General features: G+C 40.0%; 1 protein-coding gene across 1 annotated transcript; it reads left to right on the top strand.

Moving 5' to 3' along the window:
- The first annotated feature begins 12,721 nt into the window (after positions 1 to 12,721).
- Positions 12,722 to 24,442, top strand: LOC121306600 (stomatin-like protein 2, mitochondrial). The gene is given in 10 exon segments (XM_041238418.1): positions 12,722 to 12,868; positions 14,909 to 15,061; positions 15,567 to 15,666; positions 17,207 to 17,265; positions 20,507 to 20,608; positions 21,103 to 21,237; positions 21,799 to 21,943; positions 22,299 to 22,361; positions 22,505 to 22,650; positions 23,153 to 24,442. Coding segments are annotated over 10 exon segments (1,083 nt in total). The 5' UTR covers positions 12,722 to 12,826; the 3' UTR covers positions 23,291 to 24,442.
- Positions 24,443 to 24,549: the final 107 nt, after the last annotated feature.

Raw genomic sequence — 24,549 nt, 5'->3', positions numbered from 1 at the left:
TAGAGCTAGGGCGTTTGGCATGTTGTCACAAGGGGGGCACACTGTGGGGAAGCGTGCGCTGTGACTTACTGTAAAGCACAACTAATACTTTCAAGCCTGGTTAGTAGCACAACTAATACTTTCAAGCCTGGTTAGTAGTAACTAAATTCGAAAATGATCATTGTAGATTTATAAACACCTGGGTTTGTCTGTGGGCCCTGAAGTCTCCCAGCAATAAGGGTTAGATTCTGTCGACAGTGTGTGGTATGTGTTACTGTGCCATGGGTTCCTTGAGTTCACACCTATGCCAAGACATATTACTTGTAGCTGGTCACTCTGTAAATAAAAAATAAATTAAAAAATGTTGTCAAAATGTGTAGTTTTATGTTTGTGAAGAACACGAAAGAGGAAAGCAAATATTTTCATACAGTTTCTTGACGTGTCTTGAGCCTGACAAGGGCTGTATGAAGTAAGCTGATGTTGCTTAATACCTGACTGGGAATTTCTTCTGATACTTGGTGAGTAGTGCTCTATGCAAGTCTTTCACTTGTAACCTTAAAAAACCTCACAGTCCTAATGATTACAGCTTAAGAAAAGGACAGCACAGTCTTAAAGGTTTTTGGGGAAAAGTCACACTTTTAAACAAAGCACTAGATAATTGCCCCATTTCCATCCACGTTATGAAAACGATTTGAAATCAGCCCCATTTATTTCTATTATGGCAATATATATATTATAGAGAGGTAACGCACATTTTCTTCACAAAAAAAAAACATTTACAAAGATTTTGTGAAATTGTCACAAAAGGTGAACCAGGTGATAATATATCATTTATTAATGTTAACCTAAGACTGCTGGAGAGGTCAGTGTGGCACATATCTCCATTGTAAACAGAAAAGAAACTGAATCTTTTCAGTAACCGCCAAATTGTTGCAGAGGTTTCTCTGTGAATCCCAATGTTTAAACTCTTGTTTCATGTAAGATAATGCTGGAGGAACTAACAGGTTGCTGGCTGTTTGCGTCGTATCCCTGCACACCCTCCGGTCTGCTCCGAGTCTCCTGCTGCAAAAATATCTGAGAAAGGAAAAGTACATCAGACTGTTAGTATTGCTATCAATCTAGCCATTCTTCTGTCTATATATCCGACTGTTAGTATTGCTATCAATCTAGCCATCCTTCTGTCTATATCTGACTGTTAGTATTGCTATCAATCTAGCCATCCTTCTGTCTGTTTCTAGATAATGCAATAAAAAAAGTTAAACATTTTATAACAACCACACTGACAAGACACCTTAGGATAGCAACTCTGCCGACCAGTTACAGTCAATAATCACTATCATAATACTATACCGGGTTATTCAAATACAAGATTCCTTGATGGAGGAGTATCCAATACAGGGTGTAACTGGCAGTTGTGTCTATAGATGCCTGTCGGTGAAATGTATTATGCATGATACACATAAATTATTTACACATAAGTTGACTTTGGGAGAGGCAATCACTCAAACAGGCCGTCTACAAAGCAGGGTCTGGTAACACGTACTGCACATATGTGTGGATGCATGCTTCAAGAAATGTATTTTCTTTAGTAGCACGAGCTCGGCATCAAAACTGCAAGATTTTCCAGGTTCAACGTGGAGTCTACAGGAACTAGGGGTGTGCAGAATGATTTTCTGGGAATTCCCCTTTAAGGGAAAAATTCCCCAAAATTCAACAATCTATATTAATAATTTATTTTACCTTATGTTACACCAATCATTAAATGTGTGACTTATGGTTAGTTATTGTGAGTGTCACATTAATTATATATTAGACGACATTAGCTTGATGACATTTTGGTGAGGATAAATTTCGTTAAAGAACAGAAGCGAGTATAAATACGAAAACTATATTTTAGTAAAACTAAAGTGAAACGAACAAAGGAATGATTATCCCAGGATAGACGACACTTAATACCCTAACATCAGGACCCGTTTTGATTGAAGACAAAACTAACTTCTGACGTAAAGGTCGTCATCGAGAATTAAGCAGATTCCTCTTATTCTGTACACATAGGAAAGGACATGTGTATGTGAGAAAGTTGCATCAAGTCTTTTCACTGTCAGTGTACAGCCATCGTATAGCAGCACAACCTCTAGAGTCACGGGTGCCCACTAGGTGTTAGAACGGGTTTTAACCACAATTGGTCAACAGTTGTTTGTAAAGGTGTGGTAAAGGCAGCTTTTCTTGTTGTGAAATTAACATGTGAATTGATAGGCTTGTTTTGTTTAATTTAATACCTGCCAACAAAAACCATCTTAAAGGGAATTGCTCTGAAAATCTGAGTATGTGCAACCCTCTAAGGAACCTACCAGGAATCTCGACTATTTGTGGGTCCTTGCTCTTGGGCTCTTTCTCTGCTTCATAGCTGTGTGAGCCTGACTTCCTGGAGCAGCACAGTGTCTGGAAGATGGATCTGGCTAGTTGTTCTTGGCATCCAGTAACCTCCCCAGCACCTCCCTGTGATTGATATTGGCATGACGTGAGACATAATTGGGAGCTCTCGCCTCCTCCACAGGAGTGGGCTCAAATATTTCTTTTGCTCTACTTTTCATTTTCTCAGTCTTTGTGGACTTCATGTACCTGTAAACCAGAAAATCCAGATGGGCAACTGAAATAAGGATCTATACTGCTAAGGATCATATAAAGAGCAATATTCAGATACAACATTTGAGTGTTAATTCTAACATGGGGGCTGATGTAAGGATACGTGCAAAGTGATTTGCGGCTACAAAACACCCATATTGTGGCCAAAATCTGTGGTTTGGGACTTTAGTGGCCACAAAAAATGCAGAATGTGTAAACGGTTTTCACCTGCTGTTTTGCACCTGCTACCAAATTCGCCCTTTGCCATAACTAATCAATTTAAATTATACTGAAATGTATTCAAATGAAGAAAAGATTGTGGAATTGGGTGGGGATCTGGAATACTAAGTGGGCGCCAACATTATAATGAGATGTAAGGATTTTGCCTTGCACTTGAACAATTGCTGACCCTTCAAAAACTTTGCACCTCCTCTTACAAGGTGCAACCCATTGTAGAAGAGAGTAGTTATGAGCTGTGTTGGAAAACATGGATTGAGAATTGATTAGGGGTTTGCTACGCATGTGGACTAGCAGAGCTATACTGGTGTTCTTTTCTGAAATGAGACTAATATTGCAGATAGCAGACTGTTTGGTTCAAATTGCATGTACTGCTAACCACTGATAGAGACGATGCGTCTACAAACTGCCCAACAATGACTGCAAGCTAATGAGATAACAATGCTGTGGACTAGAAGGGAACAGGCTCTAGACTTCAGAGAGATCAAAAGAGATAATCCCACTGGCATCAAAAGGGGTCGCAAGGAGATAACAAAAGGCAGATGTATGGACCTTTTGTCTCCAGGAGTGTGAAGAATGCACTGAGTTCAGAGGTTGTCACATTAGACTATACACACACACACTAAATTAACAGAATAAAGTGTTGTACCTTGACCATTGGTTAATGTCAGAGAAAGGGGAGGTGGACCATCTATACAGAAGGGTATTTAATGTCACGCAAACATTGTAATTTTGAGTGTTGTTTGTCCTGTACCTGGGACCAGACTCCCTGCATATTTCAATAAACCTGGCAACTGATTGAAGAAAAGGACTCTGTGCATTTTCTTGAATCTACTTACTCACCATCTATTTTTTAAGTACTTCAAGCTGTATAAAACCACACCCCTTCAGAAACCTGTCATTGGCCTCAGGAGGGCTGCTGTGGTCCTGATGACCCAGGCTCACTTTGTTTGGCATTCCAGAGGATGCGGTGGTATGGCGTCATCGTCTCATTCCGAAGGTCATCCTAGACCTACTAACTGAATTTCACCTTTTCATCACCTGGTTGACTGTGGTAACACTGACAGCATGGACTTTCTCCACTATAGAGGACCATACAGAGGACCATATAGCTACAGTGCAAAATAATAGCAGCCGCACTTGTTTGCATTACGTCTGACGTTACATCAGCCCCTTAGTGTGAAAAGAGCATTTACTTGTTTCTAAATATGACGAAAAACTTTACTACATTTTTGCAAGTACAGTAAATGATCCTGTACAGTACTTTTCCCTCTTCAACCTTACAGCACATTATATTCAGTAAGGTTTGTACACAGAAGCAACCCTGAAGCATCCAAGCATGCTTTTTTTTTGGTGGGGTGGGGGTGGAAGATTTGACTAAGGCACTGGTGACAATAAACACCTTTTATTTGACTTTGACAAAAAAAATAAAAAGCAGATTTAAAGAATGCCAAAGATAGTCATCTATCCATCCTTATAAAAGTTTACCATGCTCATATTCAGTTTTCCCATGCCTTTTCCATGGTTGTACTATGTATTTACTATGGTTACCATGTTTTTTATATACTATACCATACCTCTCTGGGCTTTACCATGCTTTATTAGACTTTGCTAGTCTTTTACTATGGGAAACCTTTATTAGGGCATCAGTGGTGTGGAGGTAGATTGACTAGGTTACCTTGGTCCCACTGGGGTACAGAATGTAAAAAGCCAATTCCTCTTGCAGCCCTCATCAAATGGGTTCCCTTCCTCATAATCAAAAAAGTCCTGTTGCAGGGAAACAATTTGAAACATATGTTAGGTGTTAACATGAGTTACTCTGTAACTAGACTCTGTTAAAGAAAGCATTAATGTTATTTCTAGGGGATTCAATAATTCATAACCTGTAAAGTCAGCAATCAAACACTGATTGTAAATGCATCAACATATACAATGTTGAACTATTGCCTTACTGCTCTATTAACAAGTTTACTACATGGAATTAGTAAATAACTTAATTTAACTGAAAAATGACCAAATAACTTCAAATACATTCATAAAAAATGTCACTTTAATATACTCTCGGGGAACGGCCCTGACTGAGCTTAATCAGGATTATCTGGGTCATGATGAAATTTGATAACAAACATGACACTGTAGTGTTTTGAAATTGCGACGCAGTAACATTGTGTTTGTTTTTTATTTACTTTCCTTTAAATCAAAATGGTTTCATGTTGTTTAATATTATGTCCTTAATATTTCACACAGTACTGTTAAACTCTTAGCAACATAAGTGTTAGATACTGTCTGCCAATGAAACACAAGAAACAGACGTTTGTAACCAACCCCATCGTAGGTGCGTGCAGCCTCGGTGATAAACTTGATGTGAAACCCAAGCAAAGGCAGAACCTGAATCAAGAAAAGCAGGGTGGGTACAATCGGGATGATACTGAGGAGAAAGGACTCAGTTAAGGAAGAATCACAGACATTTCAGTCATTAACTCAAGACACTATACCCATCTCTGTGATCTGTATGAATTGTTTAGCTTGACAGCACTTGAAGAATGAAGCACATTTTTTATTTAATATTGCAAACTACTTAACATTCAACAGCATATTATTTTATGAGGATAATCTGTAGCTATAAGATGTGTGTGTGTGTGTTTGCTACTTCTTGGCCAGTTCTCTTTGTTAATCTCAAGTGAATTTCTGGTAAAATAAATGCATAAAAGTAAATTAAATAAATGTGACCATGCTGTACTGGTAGGTTATGGCTATGCTTTTTAAACTGATCATTTTAACATCTTGCATTCCGAACGACCAAAACTCGCTCTTTTTTTTTAATACTGTATACAACATACAGTATGTCATTTATAGAAGTAGCTTAACACAATAATGCCAGGTTTGTTGCACATCCGCATTGTGTTTTATTATGTTTTTCTGGGTGCAGTGTATCCTCACTGGAGTCTCTCTTTTTTTTTAATGTGCAGGTGTTTATTTTCAAGAAAACATGGATATGTGCAAGTCTTCTGGAGGATGAAGGGCTGGGACCAGGTCAGCCCCAGGTAGGTGGTAGAGGATGAGAAACACCACAAAAAAGAAGAAAAAGCGATAGTTTCGCCGACCGACACAGTTGTTCATCCAAGCACAGTGGTGATCAAATTCCTGAGGGACCGTAACAGACATGCCATTATTTACAAGAAACCAACACATTGCCGTGCCATACCTCATGCAGAATAGCACAGGACAGACTCTGTTCCAGTCCTGAGGGTAGGTTAGTAGATTATGGTGAACTGAAAAGGTCAAATACTGCTGTAAACATTATTGTTGTATCAGGAGTATGGGGACAGACAGATGCACCTCCACGCAGATGTCACAACAGCGACAGTGTCGGCTCCGAGGGGGCCTGTAGAACTCACACTTCACATACCACCTCACGTCACACTCCTGCCCGTTCACTATCAGCTCATTCACCTCCAGGAGGCTGGGAACAGGGTGCCTGAAGGAGAGATCGGGTACGAAAGCACAGCTAAATAAACCCTGACGTTATGGAAGGATCTCCAATGGCAATTACACTGTGGTACCCTCCTCTCCAACTAAAAGAGCAACAGAGACCAGGGGCATACGTTCTTCCCATACTTAAAATACTGCAGTTGGCTGTGTTTTAATTATGGTATACCACAGTAAATGCACATTCACATCCCACACAGATGCTGGTGTTTGCATGCAACAGAACCACTATTAGAAATACTGTAAATATATTCCTATACTCTATACATGCTGGACACTGTCCAGCAAAACAATTCTCACATGTCATTTATATGCACAATATAATATGTACTCTTCATGTAAATCAGTTTCGGGTAGGAATCGGATTCAAGCACAAAGCAAGTAAATGGAGTACGTATGGAAACCCAGGGGAATCTGTTATTTACCTTGAGGGAAAATCCCAGGGTCCATGAAGCTTGTCATGAGGAAATTCATGAAAAAGACAGCAAACAGGACTGTGGAGCATATTGGAAAAGCCACAGAGACGTTCACTGTCAACCAGACACACCTGTAATACAACACAGCCAGAAGGTATATCAAGAACTGCTTTAATGAATGGAGCCATGTTTGAAGACCTGCCATACTTTTGATTTGTAATGCACATGGGATCCAACTAAATATGGCCTTTCACACAACTGTAGGTCAAAAAAGGTTTTTTTTTATGGTCAATGTTTGTTTCTTTTCAGGTGAAACAGATCATTTACAGAAACGTTTAATCATATTAACAAACCTGAACTCATCCCTGTATGTATTAAAACAATTTTTAATTGATGATGTACCGATTGCTGCCTTAACCCTTTACTGCCCAACCTGGGTATGTCCCCATACTTAGGTAATACCTAATTTCTCAATGTCAAATACACTGGACATGGGACAGCAAAATAAACAGTACTGCCGGGGCTAAAACTACTATGCTACACCCTGACACGCACACTGCAATGCAGGGTGCAATCCTGCTCTTTGCCTTTGTGGAGAAGCAAAACAATTAAACAAGTTATACACTTTTTAATTTTTTTTTTTTTACTTATTTCTGTATGCAGAGTCATAATAAAGATGTTCTACAAATCCGTTGAAACGGCGCATTATACTCACGGGAAGGTGAAGTACAAGGCACTGGGTCCCAGCAGCATACAGGAGGTGAAGGTTGGACCCAAACTCCGAATGAAACAGTGCGGTCTTTTCTTCTTATTGCTAGCCATGTCTTTTGTCTTACTGCGTAGTTGGCCTAAAACAAAACAAAACAAAACAAAATTATAGCGCAAATAGCATTTACATTGTTCCAAAACATCTTAATGCTGTATAAATACATACCGTTAAAAAAATAACAAATAAATAATACTAAAACACTTAATAACCCTAGTCTACATGTCGTCCTAATGAACATACTTGTAGTAATAAGTGTTTTTATAACATTTATTAAATAACATTTATTAGTTAAAATTGTCAACAAAAACTAAATTGTAAAAACAGTATGAAACAGCACCAAAACCCAATTAAGCCTACCCTTTAGGCAGGCCGCATGTGAGCTTTAAAAAGCCAAAACCTGTGTCCCGTGAAGTCACGGTTTAGCAAATCTTAACAAAATAGCACGTTGCCAGGGAAACGAAACACGTCAAAACTGTGCTCGGTTCGGCACCGCGTCCGGTCATCCTAAACTACATGCAGGGGTTGGCCAGGTTGGCTTTTCCGCTCCAGTCTAAATTAATTAATAGGTACCAATTAAAAACCTCCCCGCAGGTGTAGGGAGTTCGTTATTTCTGTAAACCTAAACCTGCAGCGGAGTAGCCCTTCAGTACAGGAATTACCTGTTGATGTTGGGTAGCAGCCTTCTCCATTGCATTTAATAGATCGATGCTGGGCACTAATGTGATGCGTTCGATTTAAATTTGCGGGGGATTATAGAGAACACGACGCTACCCACTGGGCACGATCTGTTGACTGTGCGACAGTGAATAGACTGTGCTCTTCAGTAACAAACTGACCATTTGTTAAAAAATAAAATAAATATATATCCATAAAGTATTCTTGGTAATACCTGACCTTTGTGCTGCATTTTTCAATGGGTTGGGAGTCTCTAATACCTGACATTGGAGCTGCATTTTTCAATGGGTTGGGAGTCTCTAATACCTGACATTGGAGCTGCATTTTTCAATGGGTTGGGAGTCACTACAATTTAAAATGCATCTGGAACATTCAACAAACTGGACAACAGCGGGAGCTGTGGAAAATATTTGTATTTGTGTCCTAGCTATGGCCTTTTTGCACAAGTTTTTTTTTTCTTTTTTTTAGTCAAATGTCTGTTTCGTTGTTGGGGTGAAATAGATTGGGGAGAATTGCGTCTTTAAACCTGCTTTGTTTTGTTTCTTGTAAAGGTATTCCTTGACCTTATTTTGTATTATATAAGACAGGCACAGGGTATTGAATCAGTGGTCTTAAAGTTATCCCTACAAAAATAAATAGTAACCGATGCTGTTATGCCTTTATTTAAATTTGATCAATCACAGCCTTGGAATAATACTAACTGTCTGTGTTCTCTTATAACCATGACAGTGAATAAATGAAAGTGCTGCAGGTGTCAGCATATCCATTATTAAAAGTTTACCAATGTAAATCTGCACAGTAAGTTTGCTTTTCCACTCCTCTCTGGGCTTTACAGTGCTTACCTATGCTTATTCCACTCTGTGATGTTCTTACTGTGGTAAACTCTAGGGGTGTGGTGGGGAGTGAGTGCATTACGAACATAAACAGGGCATCTGTGTCCGAGCACCCCCTAGATCATAACAATGCTACCACCACATTTCAGTAAGATTTTAGAATTGTATTGTTCTATTTTGGTGCAGTATTTTTATTAGAGTTCTATCAAAATGCTGACCTTTGTGAGTTCTTTCACAATGCAGCCTGAGCTTGTGCTAATCATTTCAATGTAAACAAATACAAAGCTAAAGATTCCAGGATGTTACTCTACTACATAACTTGTGGGGCAAGTCACTGATAGTAAGCCAAGAGGACGCTTCTGAGAGTTTGCGTGTGAGCAAGGAAAACGAAAGCTGCTGCACCCAGCCTTGGTGACAAAACTACAGTTAGGAGGACATGATAAACTGCAACCAGAAGCCACAAAATTGAAGGACAAGAGAAAATAATTGATTTGATTTATTTCACAACTTAAAACTACACAACACAGTCATTAATTTAATGGAAATACAGGAGATGGAATAGCGTCCGGTGACGTGAAGACAGTCTCAGGAACAGAATGTTTTTAAAATACATACAGTACAAAAAGTACAGGTGATGGACAAGAAAATAGAACACCTGCAGCACACGCTGACCCTCAATCTCTTTTCTAGATGATGACACAAACAGTACAATATGTATTCTGTAACAAACTGCCAGTTTCAGTCAAGACTGGTAAGACTACAGATCTGACAGACTGGTGCTTCTGTCCGTAAGACTGAAAAGGACTGGTCTTTCACAAGCAGTTTTAAAAGTGCTGACTTTCCACCCCAAACATCTCTGAAGGAAGTAACAGACACATTGAATTAGTATTGTCCAGGCTGCCTTTATAAAAGTTTACCATAGTAAAAGCATAGGTAAGCATTGTAAAGAGGAGTGAGGTAGGGTGAAGGATTAATAAACATGGCAAATCAGTACATTATGGTAAATGCATAGTATAAACATAGGAAAAGCATATGGGGTAAATCTGCAAAAATATCATGGTAAACTTTTATAAGGGTGGGTGTCCATATGGCTTATCGACATCGATAAGACTCCAATTTTTTGTCCAACCCCTAAACACAGAAAAAAAATTCAGAATCTTATTATTCTACTACATTTCTTTGTTATTTTCCTTCACCATCAAATATACAATGTATGATTAATATTGAAAGGGCTTGCTTTGGCATTGGTTTAAACTAAAATCCTCAAGTATATAGAAGATTTCCATTAGTTAATGCAGCTGTAAATGGAGAACGATATATGGGGTGTTGTATTTCCAAATAGGCCCTGTTCCCAAATAATTAGTTATTTTTACCTGAAGTTACTTTGCCCCTAACTATAATTCCAAGTTTTGGAAGACCAATGTCAAAAACACAGTATTGTACAGCTAGAATTATTTGCCAAAACTAGTCTGTAATTTCTGAGGTTACAGCTATAGTCGTATGGTTTTGTCAAGCAAATTTTATACTGAAGTACAATCAGACTTATGTCTTTATAAGCAAGGTAGCTAACAGGGGAAGCCACCTGTAAAAATAATGAATATAAGTGCATCCAGCGTGCACTTAACACTAGACACTGGAACAAGGATACAGAGATATGTCAACAACATAGTTACATTTGTTTGAATGTACAGTAATATTGTCCCTAGCATCAAAGGGGCAAAGCTTACAGTGGTGCTAGCTAACATAGCTACAGTAAACTGCAGGGCACTCCTCAAGTCTGTGGTGTCAACTGCATCCATATATTGCTTGAGGTAGACCACCTGGATGTAAATGTAGCTGCATGCTATGACAACAAAGCATCCCGAAAAAAAAACATAGTCGTATAGGTGTGAATAAATTATGAATACCCTTACCATGCAAACAGCTATAGAGATAACCCAGATCAAACCAGAAAGGATATTCATGGATTTTTTATTCTGAATGCAGAAATTTCCCAAAGGACGGGCTACGAAAAAAGCCTTGCTCAGACAGATACAGCTGGTGAACATGTCATTGGTGATTATGTACATGTAGATTATCACAAAGTACATTATGAAAGGCGAGCTGTTGAAAGCACTGTAGCTGATGTAGGTGTAATAAGGGAGTGTGATGGTGAGCAGGATGTTTAGGACAGTGAGGTTTAACGGGAAGGTAACAGGAACAGTAGCTGTGGCTCTCTTGTTCCACAGCAGCCTCAGTGCCACACAGTTGAGAGGCAAACCACAGAGGAAGCTTCCACAAAACAAGACTAACGAAACTACATAGTAAACGTTCACACCTATAATCTGCGTGTCCATTGGTTCAGTGAAGTTAGAACCCCCATTGTGATGGATGTTGAAAGAGCCATCCATTGCACTTGAGTTTCAGGCAGGAGATGTGCAGTGAATACTGAAAGATCTGCTCAGGTGCTCCCTGGAAACCTGTATTTGGGATTGCAAAGCAGTCACAGTTCTACGCAGATGCATTACCAGCTTGCAAACAATTACAGTGCTTGGTAATGTTACTTTTTTTTTAACACTTACATTCTAAATGTTATATTATTTTCTATTTGATTTATCACAGTCATTAATCATTAACTTGTCTAGTTTATGTAAGACATAGATCAGTAAGAAATATAGGGGCAGAGTGGTGCACGGCCACAGGGACAAAGTGAAGCTTTATTCATTTAATGTAATGCAATGTTTTGAACTAATTTTTACTAACCTAAACAAGCAAGTCTGTAGTGTTGTCTTGTTGCTTTGTATACCCGGGATTATTCACTTCTATGGGCACTCCGTCCTCCTGGAAAGACCTGATTTAAACAAACAAATGGAAAGGGTACCAACTATTTTACTCCATTTAACATGGCGGGGACACTTTACCCAGCTTTTAATAGACTCTTATACCAGACACAGATAAATTACTGCAGGGAAAGTAAACTACTAGCTGTACCTACTTTTATTTTTTTTAAAGCGCGGTTTTGTTTTACCAAAAAAATCTCCTACTGAACGCAGCAATGGAAAGAAAACAAAAAATACTTTACCACTGTTTAAAAAAAAAATCGATTTAACCAATTGTAAAGAGGATTAATTTCGTCGTTTTCGATACTATAACCTTAAATACATACCGTATTTAAAAGCGTTGCATATTACTACTTTCCTGCTGGTATGATTACTTAGTCTTGAAGAACCGTGTGTTGTTTGTAGGTTTTGTTGTTTTTAAAATACGCTGAGGCCAATAAACTGCTCTCGAGCCCTAGTTACGAATTGCACGCGGTTAACGAAGCAACAGACTGCCCCAGAGCTCACGCTGTTGAAAATAATAATAATAATAATAATAATAATAATAATAATAATAGAAGAATTAAGGTGAACTAATACAGAATGTTAACTTAATGTTCATCTAATGTTTCATCTTATACTAGTTATTAACAGTAGGTAAAACATTGCAATCGAACATAAGTAATGCTTATCGGCGTTTTTCTTTGTTGTTGTTTTTTGTTTACAATTAAATGTTTCACATTTCAGCATTCTCCTTTTGAATGTGTCTTCGTCTTGAATTTGAAATGCTGTATAATCTCCAGCAGTTCGTATTACAATTTGAATAAACGAACACACCACCGGAACGTTGTGCTAGTACACTCTGTTTCCCGTGGAGGCGACTCTGAGGGCAGTCCCCGTTCTAACTTTGCGTGCTTCCTGCTGTCTGTCAGGTGGAGGGTCACAGAAGAAGCGTTTGTGGTTTCAGCGTGGATTTCTCTAGAAATAAACAAGAAATAAGCAAACATGCTCAGGACAGTTTGTCGGGCCGGCGGAGCCCTTTTGAAGGTAATGAGTACATTTTAAAACGACATAAAATACAGTATTGCAGGGCGATGTACGTCTTCTGTCTGGGTACACAAAGTGGCCGGCAGCTAGGAGTGCACACGCTGTGAAACAAGGTGATGACCTAACATCATGAACAAATCCAAACTTTTACAATAGCATGCGTTATATATGGGGTCAAATCTTATCTGGTGTTAGCTCCAGCTGTAACGTACTTCAGACTGTGTCTGTAGCGCTGTAGAATGGATTCTACAGCATTTCCAAATTGCATAACCGTGAAGATATGTACACTACGGGATTTGTCTATTACCCGAAAATAGTATCTTTACTGTACATTAATTTCTGCCAGGACGTGTCTCTGTATCTTGTGCATTAGATTAAATTTCGCTATATTTTGTAAATGTTTGTCATTTCTTTATAATCCGCACATTTTATTGAATATTGACCTAATACATTTTAAGGATGACAAGTCTGGCAGTTTTGTGTTTTTAAACATTATCCTGAAGCAGGGGCGTAGCTAGGAATGGAAATTTGGGTTGCCCCCCAGTTCGGATGGAATCTTAGCTGTGATGAGAATATCTCGTTTCCATCTAAAAGTGGTTGCTTTCGTTTTCACTGCATTTTCTCAGGTACAGAGATATTGCGTTGGCTGCAAAAAACGTAACAAGCAGACAAAAACAGATTTTTAAAACAACCTTGAGTGACAAATTTATCAACATTTTCAAGTTCGGTAAAACTTTATATCAAGTTTTTGTATTTCTTTACATTTATAATACTACGCAGAAATATTTATGAATATACCTTCAAATTATTAATACGTTGTAACATCATATGCCACTGATTCACATCCCCTATTTTTTTTCTAGGGATATTCCTGGGAAAACCATGTGTGGAGTTTGATGCAAATGAAAACCAAAAGCATTGTCAAAATCGACCCTTTAGTTACTGTTGTTGGGTTCTTTTTAAACCGTTTTTTTTAACTGCATACCCCACAGTAAAGTGGCGTCATTCGCAGTGTCACTGTGCACAATGATGCAAGGTTCATGCAATTTCATGCACTGATTCTCCTAGCGCCTGAAGCTTGAGTGATTGTGCAATCCCTACTTGGATTGCTGATGGAAGGTGGGAGTATAGAAGCCTCTGCATAGCAGTTCATTCCAGTGTTCATGAACTTATTTATTCTTGAGACCAGTGTCTGTCAACTGTTGTCTTCAAATCCCACTCTCAGGTTTCTTCTTTTGCAGTTTGTATTGTAGTCTGGTTATGTAGGCCTGCTGTACACAGAGCAATCCCTGCAGTTACAGACTGTTTAAAGTCTCACATTTAACTCTGTGAGAGCACTGGAAAATAAATCTGATTTCTTTATGTATGTATGTGCAAGAACATTAGAACATGTACAAACGAGAGGAGGCCAGTCTAAACTCAGGTTCCTAGTGGTTGGTTGATCTCAAACCTTTGTCTAGTTGGGTCTTAAAGGATCCAAGTAATTCTGCCTCAACACATGACTAGGTAACCCATTGGTTAGGGTTAACTATGTCAACTCATTTTAAGCTTGTAAAGACTTCAGTCATGCTCCCCCTGATTCTTCTTTGTTCTAGGCTAAATAGATTCAGTCTTCAAAGCTCATTCCTTTAAGCCCAGTAAATAGTCTGCTTTAGATTTTGTGACCGGCATGTGAGACTTTAGATGTGTGAGATTTATTAAGTTCCTGGTTGAGAACTTGCAGTAAAGGGAGTGCGTGAGTTCCCCAAGCTAATTCACGTGAAAAAAAAGACCAAAAATGTTTAACAGATAACTTTTTTTTTTTTAAATTAAAAATACAGTACAGTTGGAAATGCCAATAGTTAAAAAATAAATACTTCATTGAGGCAATGCATTGAAAACATAATAACTAGATAGTTTCAGAATAAGTTTTTGGTATGCTTTACCCTGTAGCAGTAGCTCCACTAACATAGCCTGGGAACAGATGTTTCGGATGGTTTCACGTTTGAAACCCCCCCCCCCATGCTGGTGTGTGTTCACTCCCCCCCTGTTTGTTTGCAGCACTCCAGACGGGGGGTGCCAGTGGAGTGGATGGCCCCAGCCCAGCAGCGATGGGTATCCAGCAATCCCATGAACACTATGATCCTGTTTGTCCCACAGCAAGAGGCCTGGGTGGTGGAGAGGATGGGGCGCTTTCACAGGATACTGGAGCCTGTGAGTCCTGCAAGGGATAACTTTACAGCCAACAGTAAACACACATTTGGAAGAAAGCGATGAACCAGATTTCTGACTAAAGGAAAAAAAAGTGTGGTTGTTCTCATTTATGCAGATTTATATCTTATTGCTTATAAGTGTTTTTTTTGTTTTTTTACCTTGCCCCCTATAATCTGTCAGGTTGTAGGACAGTTGAATAATTCTTGGTTTAATGTGGCTTTTGTAAATATCCCAGGTTTAACACAGTGGTCCCAAAGACTATGGTCAGAGTTCTGTAATGACTTTCTTCCGGCTGGTTACCCACACTGTGATTATCTCTTCTGCTGGTAACCTTACAGTACTTGCAGCCACGATGAACAGTTCTAAACAGTTGTTGATTTCTTGCAGTAGTCTCGGGAACTTTCATTCATACAACCCTTTAAAAACACTTCCAGTACCCCAGTTCGGTTTAGCGCTCTTGTTTTTAATCCTGTTTTAATGGAGTTATTTTTCTTTCCTGTTTTAGGGTTTAAATGTCCTCATTCCAGTGTTAGATAAAATCCGGTATGTGCAGAGCCTTAAGGAAATTGTAATTGATGTTCCAGAGCAGTCTGCCGTATCCCTAGGTAGGTAATGCATAGTGAACTGAGGAGCTGGTAGTTGTTAGGGATTAAGTTTCTTGTGTACCCTTGTTATTCTAATAAGTATTCCTAGCACCAGGGTTGGAAACGAGACTCCCATTGCATAGCAGTTGGATCTATTCTGGGTTTTACTAGAGATTAATAACACACATATCTGAATAAGGCTGGATATTGGCAGTGTCTTAACGATACGATAAAAGGCTCACAATACGAAACGTATAACGATACAGTGAATTCAGCATGAAACATAAAAATCACACAATTGTCTCATTTGCTTGTGCACATGTTTGCAATAACACTGGTAAAGCACTTTCGGTCAAATACGCCTCCCAGCCTGTTTTGCTTTTGTTTCCTGTTTATTCTTTAAACGAAATGTATTGAAAACTAAATTACAAATCAGGGCTCTAGACAAACAAAAATTCAATTGCTGGTGCCACTTTAGGAGCAAGTTATTTACTATTTGCTACTATATTCAACTGCTTAAAATACAACAACTTGTTGAGACACTACAGTGATACTAAAACAATAACTGTCTGTACTCGCATTCTGCTGAACGGTTAATCTCTGCAGCTGGTGACTGCAATGAACTCGGCATGCTTAGATTTGAAATATTTTGCAAGTGTGTGTATGGAATTGGCGATGGCACTGCTAATTGTGTGAAGTTGTAACATGGGAAATAACATGCTGCAGCTCCCATGCTCCGTGTTAGTCAAATCCTGATCTGACAGCATGTAACACACACAGCTCTTCTGATTACATGTTACAGTTTATTTTTCAGTAAAAGCAAGTTTAAATTGCAGTGAGTTGGTTCTGGTAATGGTGGTGACGATTTAATGTTTCTAGTGTAGTTTGTGCATAGTGAGTTATCATACCTTCACGATCTGACACCGTCTGTAACTGGTGGGGATCATGTGCTGTTGATCTGATGGTGTCATGGACATTCAGTTTGGTTATATTCCCTAAAAAGTTGATTCAAGCCTTACACATTTTACACACAGCAAGACTCTTATCAAGAACATGATGTGAGTCCACACTGGATTTTAAACCGACCAGAGCAGTCTGCTGCGGCGGACTTGACAAAAACACCTTGAACACAGTGTTTGGTAGGTGAGGCTGCTAGAGTACATGCTAATAAATAATATTCTGTAATTATCAGTGTAGACACAAATTAATACATGCTCATGTTTATGTTAGCAGATAGAATTTTACTTAAAAAAAAAAAAAAAAAAGTATCGATAATCGTATCGTCAAGAAAAATATCACGGTTCACTGTGTGATTCGCTGAATTGGCACACCCCTACACCTGAGCTTGTTACCTGTACACTGTGGCTAAACAAGCGTCTATTAAAGCGTGAAATGGGTGAAACTTCAATAGGACTCTAATTTCCATCCCTGCGTAGTGCCCAATGTTCCACTGGTGCACAAAGCAACATAATACTGTATTTGTTTGGGCGGATTGTTGAAAAGCTGGACTAGAACCTGCTAATGCAAAACAGAAGACTTTAATGTTTGTTAATGTTTTCAGATAACGTGACACTACAAATAGATGGGGTGCTGTATCTACGAATAATGGACCCTTTTAAGGTAAAGACGCACTTTTCCTTTTCCTCTTGTTGCACAAAAACCAAGTGGTGATTAAAGAAGATGATGTTAGATGTCAGGACTCGAAGCTAACATTTTTTTACCCCAGCTGAAAACCCTGCAGTATCACGTGTAGGCTGGCCTATTTATTCCACCAGTACCTGAAACAAACGTCCAAGAAACTCAGATGATGAACTGAATGAAAAGAAGTGCAGAGCCCCAAGCATACAAACGGGGGTTATGCAGAAACACTAAATCTATTCTTATACAGCAGCAACATGAATAAAAGTTATAAGATGGCGCTTCCTAGTGCAAGCTGCCTCGCACACAAGTTTGATTGATTGATGGGGAGACTAGCCAGCACGGGGTGGCGAGGTGTATAGCGTGGATTGGAGATGAAAACTCTGACCCTTCTGCTGAACTGAAGTATAACATCACAGATCTGAGACAGAGCTTTTGAGGGTTGATGATAATAACGCTGATTACAGATTATGGTATTTTTTATTAGTTTGCGCCAGTCCCGATCCAGTGATCAGTGCATCCCCAGTTTCCACTTGAATCGTCCACTTGAAAAAAAGCAACAAAACGTCTGCAGTAAATATTTGTATTCATGTCACTTGACTTGAATTTCAGGCAACCTGAATACAGGTAAAACATGCTGCACTATTAGCATTCATCCCAAGCAGAAATAAAACTGCTTGGATGTACAGTCGCCGTAACCCTATTGCTATCCCTTCATACTACATGGATACCTTTCGTCATTTAGATCATTATAGTATTGTGTTCATACTTCATGAATACTTGCTAGCTTTGTATAAATGAAAGCGATCTAAGCTGGGTTGATATTTCTGTCTGAACTTGTAAACTGAAAAAAAACAGTGGTGAGTGTGCACAGTATAGGAAGTGACAGAACACCAGCACACACCAATACAGGAGAGAGCATCAGCTTTCATTATACAAGACACTGTTCATAGTGACAGAACACACCAATACAGGAGGGAGCATCAGCTTTCATTATACAAGACACTGTTCATAGTGACAGAACACACCAACACAGGAGGGAGCATCAGCTTTCATTATACAAGACACTGTTCATAGTGACAGAACACACCAATACAGGAGGGAGCATCAGCTTTCATTATACAAGACGCTGTTCAAAGTGACAGAACACACCAATACAGGAGGGAGCATCAGCTTTCATTATACAAGACACTGTTCAAAGTGACAGAACACCAGCACACACCAATACAGGAGGGAGCATCCGCTTTCATTATACAAGACACTGTTCATAGTGACAGAACACACCAATACAGGAGGGAGCATCAGCTTTCATTATACAAGACACTGTTCATAGTGACAGAACACACCAACACAGGAGGGAGAATCAGCTTTCATTATACAAGACACTGTTCAAAGTGACAGAACACACCAACCAATACAGGAGGGAGCATCAGCTTTCATTATACAAGACACTGTTCATAGTGACAGAACACACCAATACAGGAGGGAGCATCAGCTTTCATTATACAAGACACTGTTCATAGTGACAGAACACACCAATACAGGAGGGAGCATCCGCTTTCATTATACAAGACACTGTTCATAGTGACAGAACACACCAATACAGGAGGGAGCATCCGCTTTCATTATACAAGACACTGTTCAAAGTGACAGAACACCAACACACCAATACAGGAGGGAGCATCCGCTTTCATTATACAAGACGCTGTTCAAAGTGACAGAACACACCAATACAGGAGGGAGCATCAGCTTTCATTATACAAGACACTGTTCATAGTGACAGAACACACCAATACAGGAGGGAGCATCCGCTTTCATTATACAAGACACTGTTCATAGTGACAGAACACCAGCACACACCAATACAGGAGGGAGCATCCGCTTTCATTATACAAGACACTGTTCATAGTGACAGAACACACCAATACAGGAGGGAGCATCCGCTTTCATTATACAAGACACTGTTCATAGTGACAGAACACCAGCACACACCAATACAGGAGGGAGCATCCGCTTTCATTATACAAGACACTGTTCAAAGTGACAGAACACACCAATACAGGAGGGAGCATCAGCTTTCATTATACAAGACACTGTTCATAGTGACAGAACACACCAATACAGGAGGGAGCATCAGCTTTCATTATACAAGACACTGTTCATAGTGACAGAACACACCAACACAGGAGGGAGAATCAGCTTTCATTATACAAGACACTGTTCATAGTGACAGAACACACCAATACAGGAGGGAGCATCCGCTTTCATTATACAAGACACTGTTCATAGTGACAGAACACACCAATACAGGAGGGAGCATCAGCTTTCATTATACAAGACACTGTTCATAGTGACAGAACACACCAATACAGGAGGGAGCATCCGCTTTCATTATACAAGACACTGTTCATAGTGACAGAACACACCAACACAGGAGGGAGCATCAGCTTTCATTATACAAGACACTGTTCATAGTGACAGAACACACCAATACAGGAGGGAGCATCCGCTTTCATTATACAAGACACTGTTCATAGTGACAGAACACACCAACACAGGAGGGAGCATCAGCTTTCATTATACAAGACGCTGTTCAAAGTGACAGAACACACCAATACAGGAGGGAGCATCAGCTTTCATTATACAAGACACTGTTCATAGTGACAGAACACACCAATACAGGAGGGAGCATCAGCTTTCATTATACAAGACACTGTTCATATTGACAGAACACCAGCACACACCAATACAGGAGGGAGCATCCGCTTTCATTATACAAGACACTGTTCATAGTGACAGAACACACCAATACAGGAGGGAGCATCAGCTTTCATTATACAAGACACTGTTCATAGTGACAGAACACACCAATACAGGAGGGAGCATCAGCTTTCATTATACAAGACACTGTTCATAGTGACAGAACACACCAATACAGGAGGGAGCATCCGCTTTCATTATACAAGACACTGTTCAAAGTGACAGAACACACCAATACAGGAGGGAGCATCCGCTTTCATTATACAAGACGCTGTTCAAAGTGACAGAACACACCAATACAGGAGGGAGCATCAGCTTTCATTATACAAGACACTGTTCAAAGTGACAGAACACCAGCACACACCAGTACAGCCACACATTCTGACTTAATAGGAGGATAGCAGTGAATGGTTATTAATGATTTAATGCAAACTGATTTTAGTGTCTCTCTTCCCCACCCCAGGCTAGTTACGGTGTTGAAGACCCAGAATATGCTGTGACACAGCTGGCTCAAACCAACATGCGCTCAGAGCTCGGAAAGCTAACACTTGATAAGGTTTTTCGGGTAAGGGTGATGTTTGTAAAAAAAAATCTGCAGTGTTGCTTTGTTTCTCTATCTGCACGTAAATAAATGAATTGTAGCATATGTTCAATTTACTCTTAGCAGGGTGCAATCACGAATTAACTGAATCCGTGAACTAAGGTATTGTGAAATAACGAGGGAGCACTGTACTGTACATTATTAATTGGTCATTTAGCAGACGCTTTTATCCAAAACGACTTGCAGAGACTAGGGGGTGAACTATGCATCAACAACTGCTGCTGCAGAGTCACTTACAATAGGACCTTGGTTTTACGTTGCATCCGAAGGATGGAGCACAAGGAGGTTAAGTGTGTTGCTCAGGGTTACACACTGTTAGTCAGTGGTTTGCAGATATTAGAACCGGCAACCTCCTGGTATCAAGCCCTATATATAAGAAGACCTAACCGGTCAGTGCTATAGCAGTGGTACATCTGCAGGTGGCTAATTTAAAAAACTGATGTAATCTTCCTGTGCAGGAAAGAGAGAGCCTGAATGCCAACATTGTAACCTCAATAAACCAGGCAGCAGATGAGTGGGGGATCCGGTGTCTGAGATACGAGATCAAAGACATCCATGTCCCTCCCAGGGTCAAAGAGTCCATGCAGATGCAAGTGAGTTGGCTGTTGTTCGTGTGTGGGTGTGTCTGTGTTAAGCAATGTATAGCCAAGCGATAACTCCAGATGAAAATCCAAGAGTGAGGTTTTGATATGTTCAAGGGACACTCCAAGAACACCAGATGATTCCTCTAGCTCAAGCTATTGTATGAGGAGTGCCTGAAATGTATTTTCTTCATTAAGGTCCCTAGATTTTAATTTAAAAAATTAGGCTGTGGGGGGTACCCGAGTGGCTCACCTGGTAAAAGCATGGCCGTGTGGTGTGCAGGGTGAGTCATACAGTCATTCAAAGTCACCTGTCTGCACTGGAGGATTCCAGAGGCTACGCTGCAGTGGCTCTGGCGCTCCCGCCAGAAGCTGTTTCTCCTCATCGTGCAACAGCAAAGGAGTTGTTTATTCAACTAAAAGACAGGGACACTTCATTTAACATCCAACTCCTGGCTTCTGCTCATTTAAATGATATACCTAATTGTAAGTAGCTAGGACTGAGTCCAGGGCTGGTACGAGTTTCAAACCACGAACATGTGTAACTTACTCAAGTTTTTGCGACGACCCCAGGTGGAGGCAGAGAGGAGGAAGCGAGCCACAGTGTTGGAGTCCGAGGGATCCAGGGAAGCTGCCATCAACGTAGCTGAGGGGCAGAAACAAGCCCAGATCCTGGCTTCTGAGGGACAGAAGGCTGAGCAGATCAACAGGGCTGCTGGTAAACGAAGAAAACGCACACCAATAAATAAATCCCAGGGCTTTGACGAAGCAATGGCATGTAGTAGCCAGGAGTACTGATTCTGTGTAATGAGCCTGAAAGCAAAGGTGTTTAATGACCTGGAGGTATACGTGATCATTCCTCAATAATTACCACCGGTTCAGTGAACAGTGCTTCTTTGATAGGCTTCAGTGCGCAACGCCTCACTTCATCATACCGGAGGAATCTTCTCTTAAGAAAGAAATATCTTCTGTCTTTGTAGTCAGACAGCTGGAAGCTTCTTTCGAATGCAGTGTGACGTTCGTGTTGATTATAATTCCTTGTCTTCTAACTTCTTTTTCATTGCATTTACCAGGTGAGGCCAGCGCTGTTTTAGCAAAAGCAGAAGCAAAAGCAAAAGCTATTAGGCTGCTGTCGGGGGGGGGGGGGGGGGGGGGGGGGGGGGGGGGGGGGGGGGGGTATGATGAATGTATATAGGAAATATATATATGTATATATATATATATATATATTATATATATACTGTTCTTTGTCATGTCTTGTTATTCTGTGAATATGCCTGTTGTCTTTGATTGCAGAATGGGAACGCTGCAGCCTCTCTCAGCATAGCAGAGCAGTATGTGGCAGCATTCTCCAACCTAGCGAAGGAATCCAACACCATCCTTCTCCCGTCCAACACTGGGGACATCAGCAGCATGGTCACCCAGGTAGGTGCGATCCATTCCAGACCCATCACAAAGTGGAGCATAACTGTGCGTTTAAAGGACAGTAAAGAGCACCGTGCAGGCTGAACAGCATTGCTTCCCCCTGTGCTGGGAGGCAGCAGCTGAAGGTAAAATTGTTAACCTCCGGACCCTCGTCTGACGAGCCCCCCCAGCTCTGATTGGCTTGCAGCTGGGATGAGAGTGTGTGTGGTGGCCTTCAGTTCTCCTGGGCTGTTCCGGGTAATTGCTGAGTTGATTGAACAGTCTAAATTTGGAAGATCTGGCTCCCGAGCACTGTCCAAATAAAGCTCCCATCTACAAATGAACGTTCTTTCTCAAAGAGCTGTATCATATAAAAATCCCCAAATGGTTTATTTAATAAAGACATTCATATTTAATTTATACTTGGTTTTTAATGGTGAAACTCAACACAAGACTGAGATGCTGCAGGTAATTTCTTAAAAATTGATGAATTTCTGATGGTTGTTCCTTGTTTCCCTTTTAGGCTATGGGTATATACAGCACCTTAGCGAAACAAACTGTGAACGCCTCAGAGATCAGAGAAACAGAAGCTCAGACAGCCCAGAGAGCGGCTTTGGAGGAACCAGCAGAAAACAATCCCCAGCCACCGCAGTACAGTTAATGCAGAACTAGCACAAGAGAGACAGCAACACGGCCTAGGATTGTACTCATTTCAGTTCTTGAAGTGTCTTTGCAAGAGGTTGAGGAGACCGTATTGGGGTCATTTTGTTTTATTTATGTTTTCCGGAGGAAGTCTGGCCATGTGGTTGGAGCTGGGAGCACACAGGAGATCTTTTGTTTTTCAAAACCCCAGATCAGCTGCAGTATGCATCAAGAAGGGGAGCCGCTAGGTTCCCTTTGTCCCTCCGGAGGCCCTGGAATTTGGAATAAGTAAAACCACACTGGGTGTATGACTATCCACATAGAGGAGACACCATTTAAAAGATGTATTTACACACTGGTGTCCAGCAGTTTCCAAATACCAGGGCTTTCCTCTAAATTCACCTTTAGTGTTGAGTCGCTTATCATTGTGGTGTGACCTGCTTTACACAGTAGGTGAAAGGGAACAATTTAAAAGAAAGTCCATTAAAATGGCATTTTGAAGATATTTTATTATTTACGTTATTTTATTATTTACGTATAGCCCCATACTCATTCTCAAACATGTCAATCTCATATACTGTAGAGGGTGCAAAGATACTGTTAATATTCTGAACTGAGCTATCTGTTTATTCAGTTCACAGATGCTAGCCCCCTACAAATGTGCTCTTCCCAAGATGTGTATTTGGTTCAATACTGCAGCTCCATGTGGCTGTTAACAGTCCAGTCTTTGGCTTAAATTAAGACCGAAATATTAATTTTAAGGCTGTACTCGCTACCTCTGAAACGTATGGAATGTTCTACCTAAAATCAAAGTAAAATACTAATTACAGTTTCAATATAAACCTGGCTCACTTCAGTACGCAATTCAGTGTATTAGTCCACATTGTGGCTGTTTTTTTATTTTTTATATTAACCTGTAATGCCAAATATTTTTCTAGCTAGTTTGCTGATTGAATGGGGCCCAGGCAGATAAATTGACTCTTTAAACAGGGCTTGTGCAGTTCAATGATACATCTTGGTCTATTTATAAAGCTTCAGTTATCAATCCCTGTGTTATGATAATTTACAAAAATATTTCTTATGTAACTTTTTAATTAAACTGATAAAATGTGGAACGTTCTCCCTGGATTATGTGAAACTGTAATATACCAAGTTTGAATTGAATTGCTCATTCTTGATTGAGTTACTCATTCTTTATTGCTTCCTCCCCCTCCTTCATTTTGTCATGCACTTCCACAGTGTTCTGGTGTCCATGTTTTCCTACATCATATCTAAATG

The sequence above is a fragment of the Polyodon spathula genome, chromosome 2, assembly GCF_017654505.1.
Source record: "Polyodon spathula isolate WHYD16114869_AA chromosome 2, ASM1765450v1, whole genome shotgun sequence".
In the NCBI taxonomy this organism is placed as follows: domain Eukaryota; kingdom Metazoa; phylum Chordata; class Actinopteri; order Acipenseriformes; family Polyodontidae; genus Polyodon; species Polyodon spathula.
This window is presented reverse-complemented; position numbering and strand designations above follow the sequence as displayed.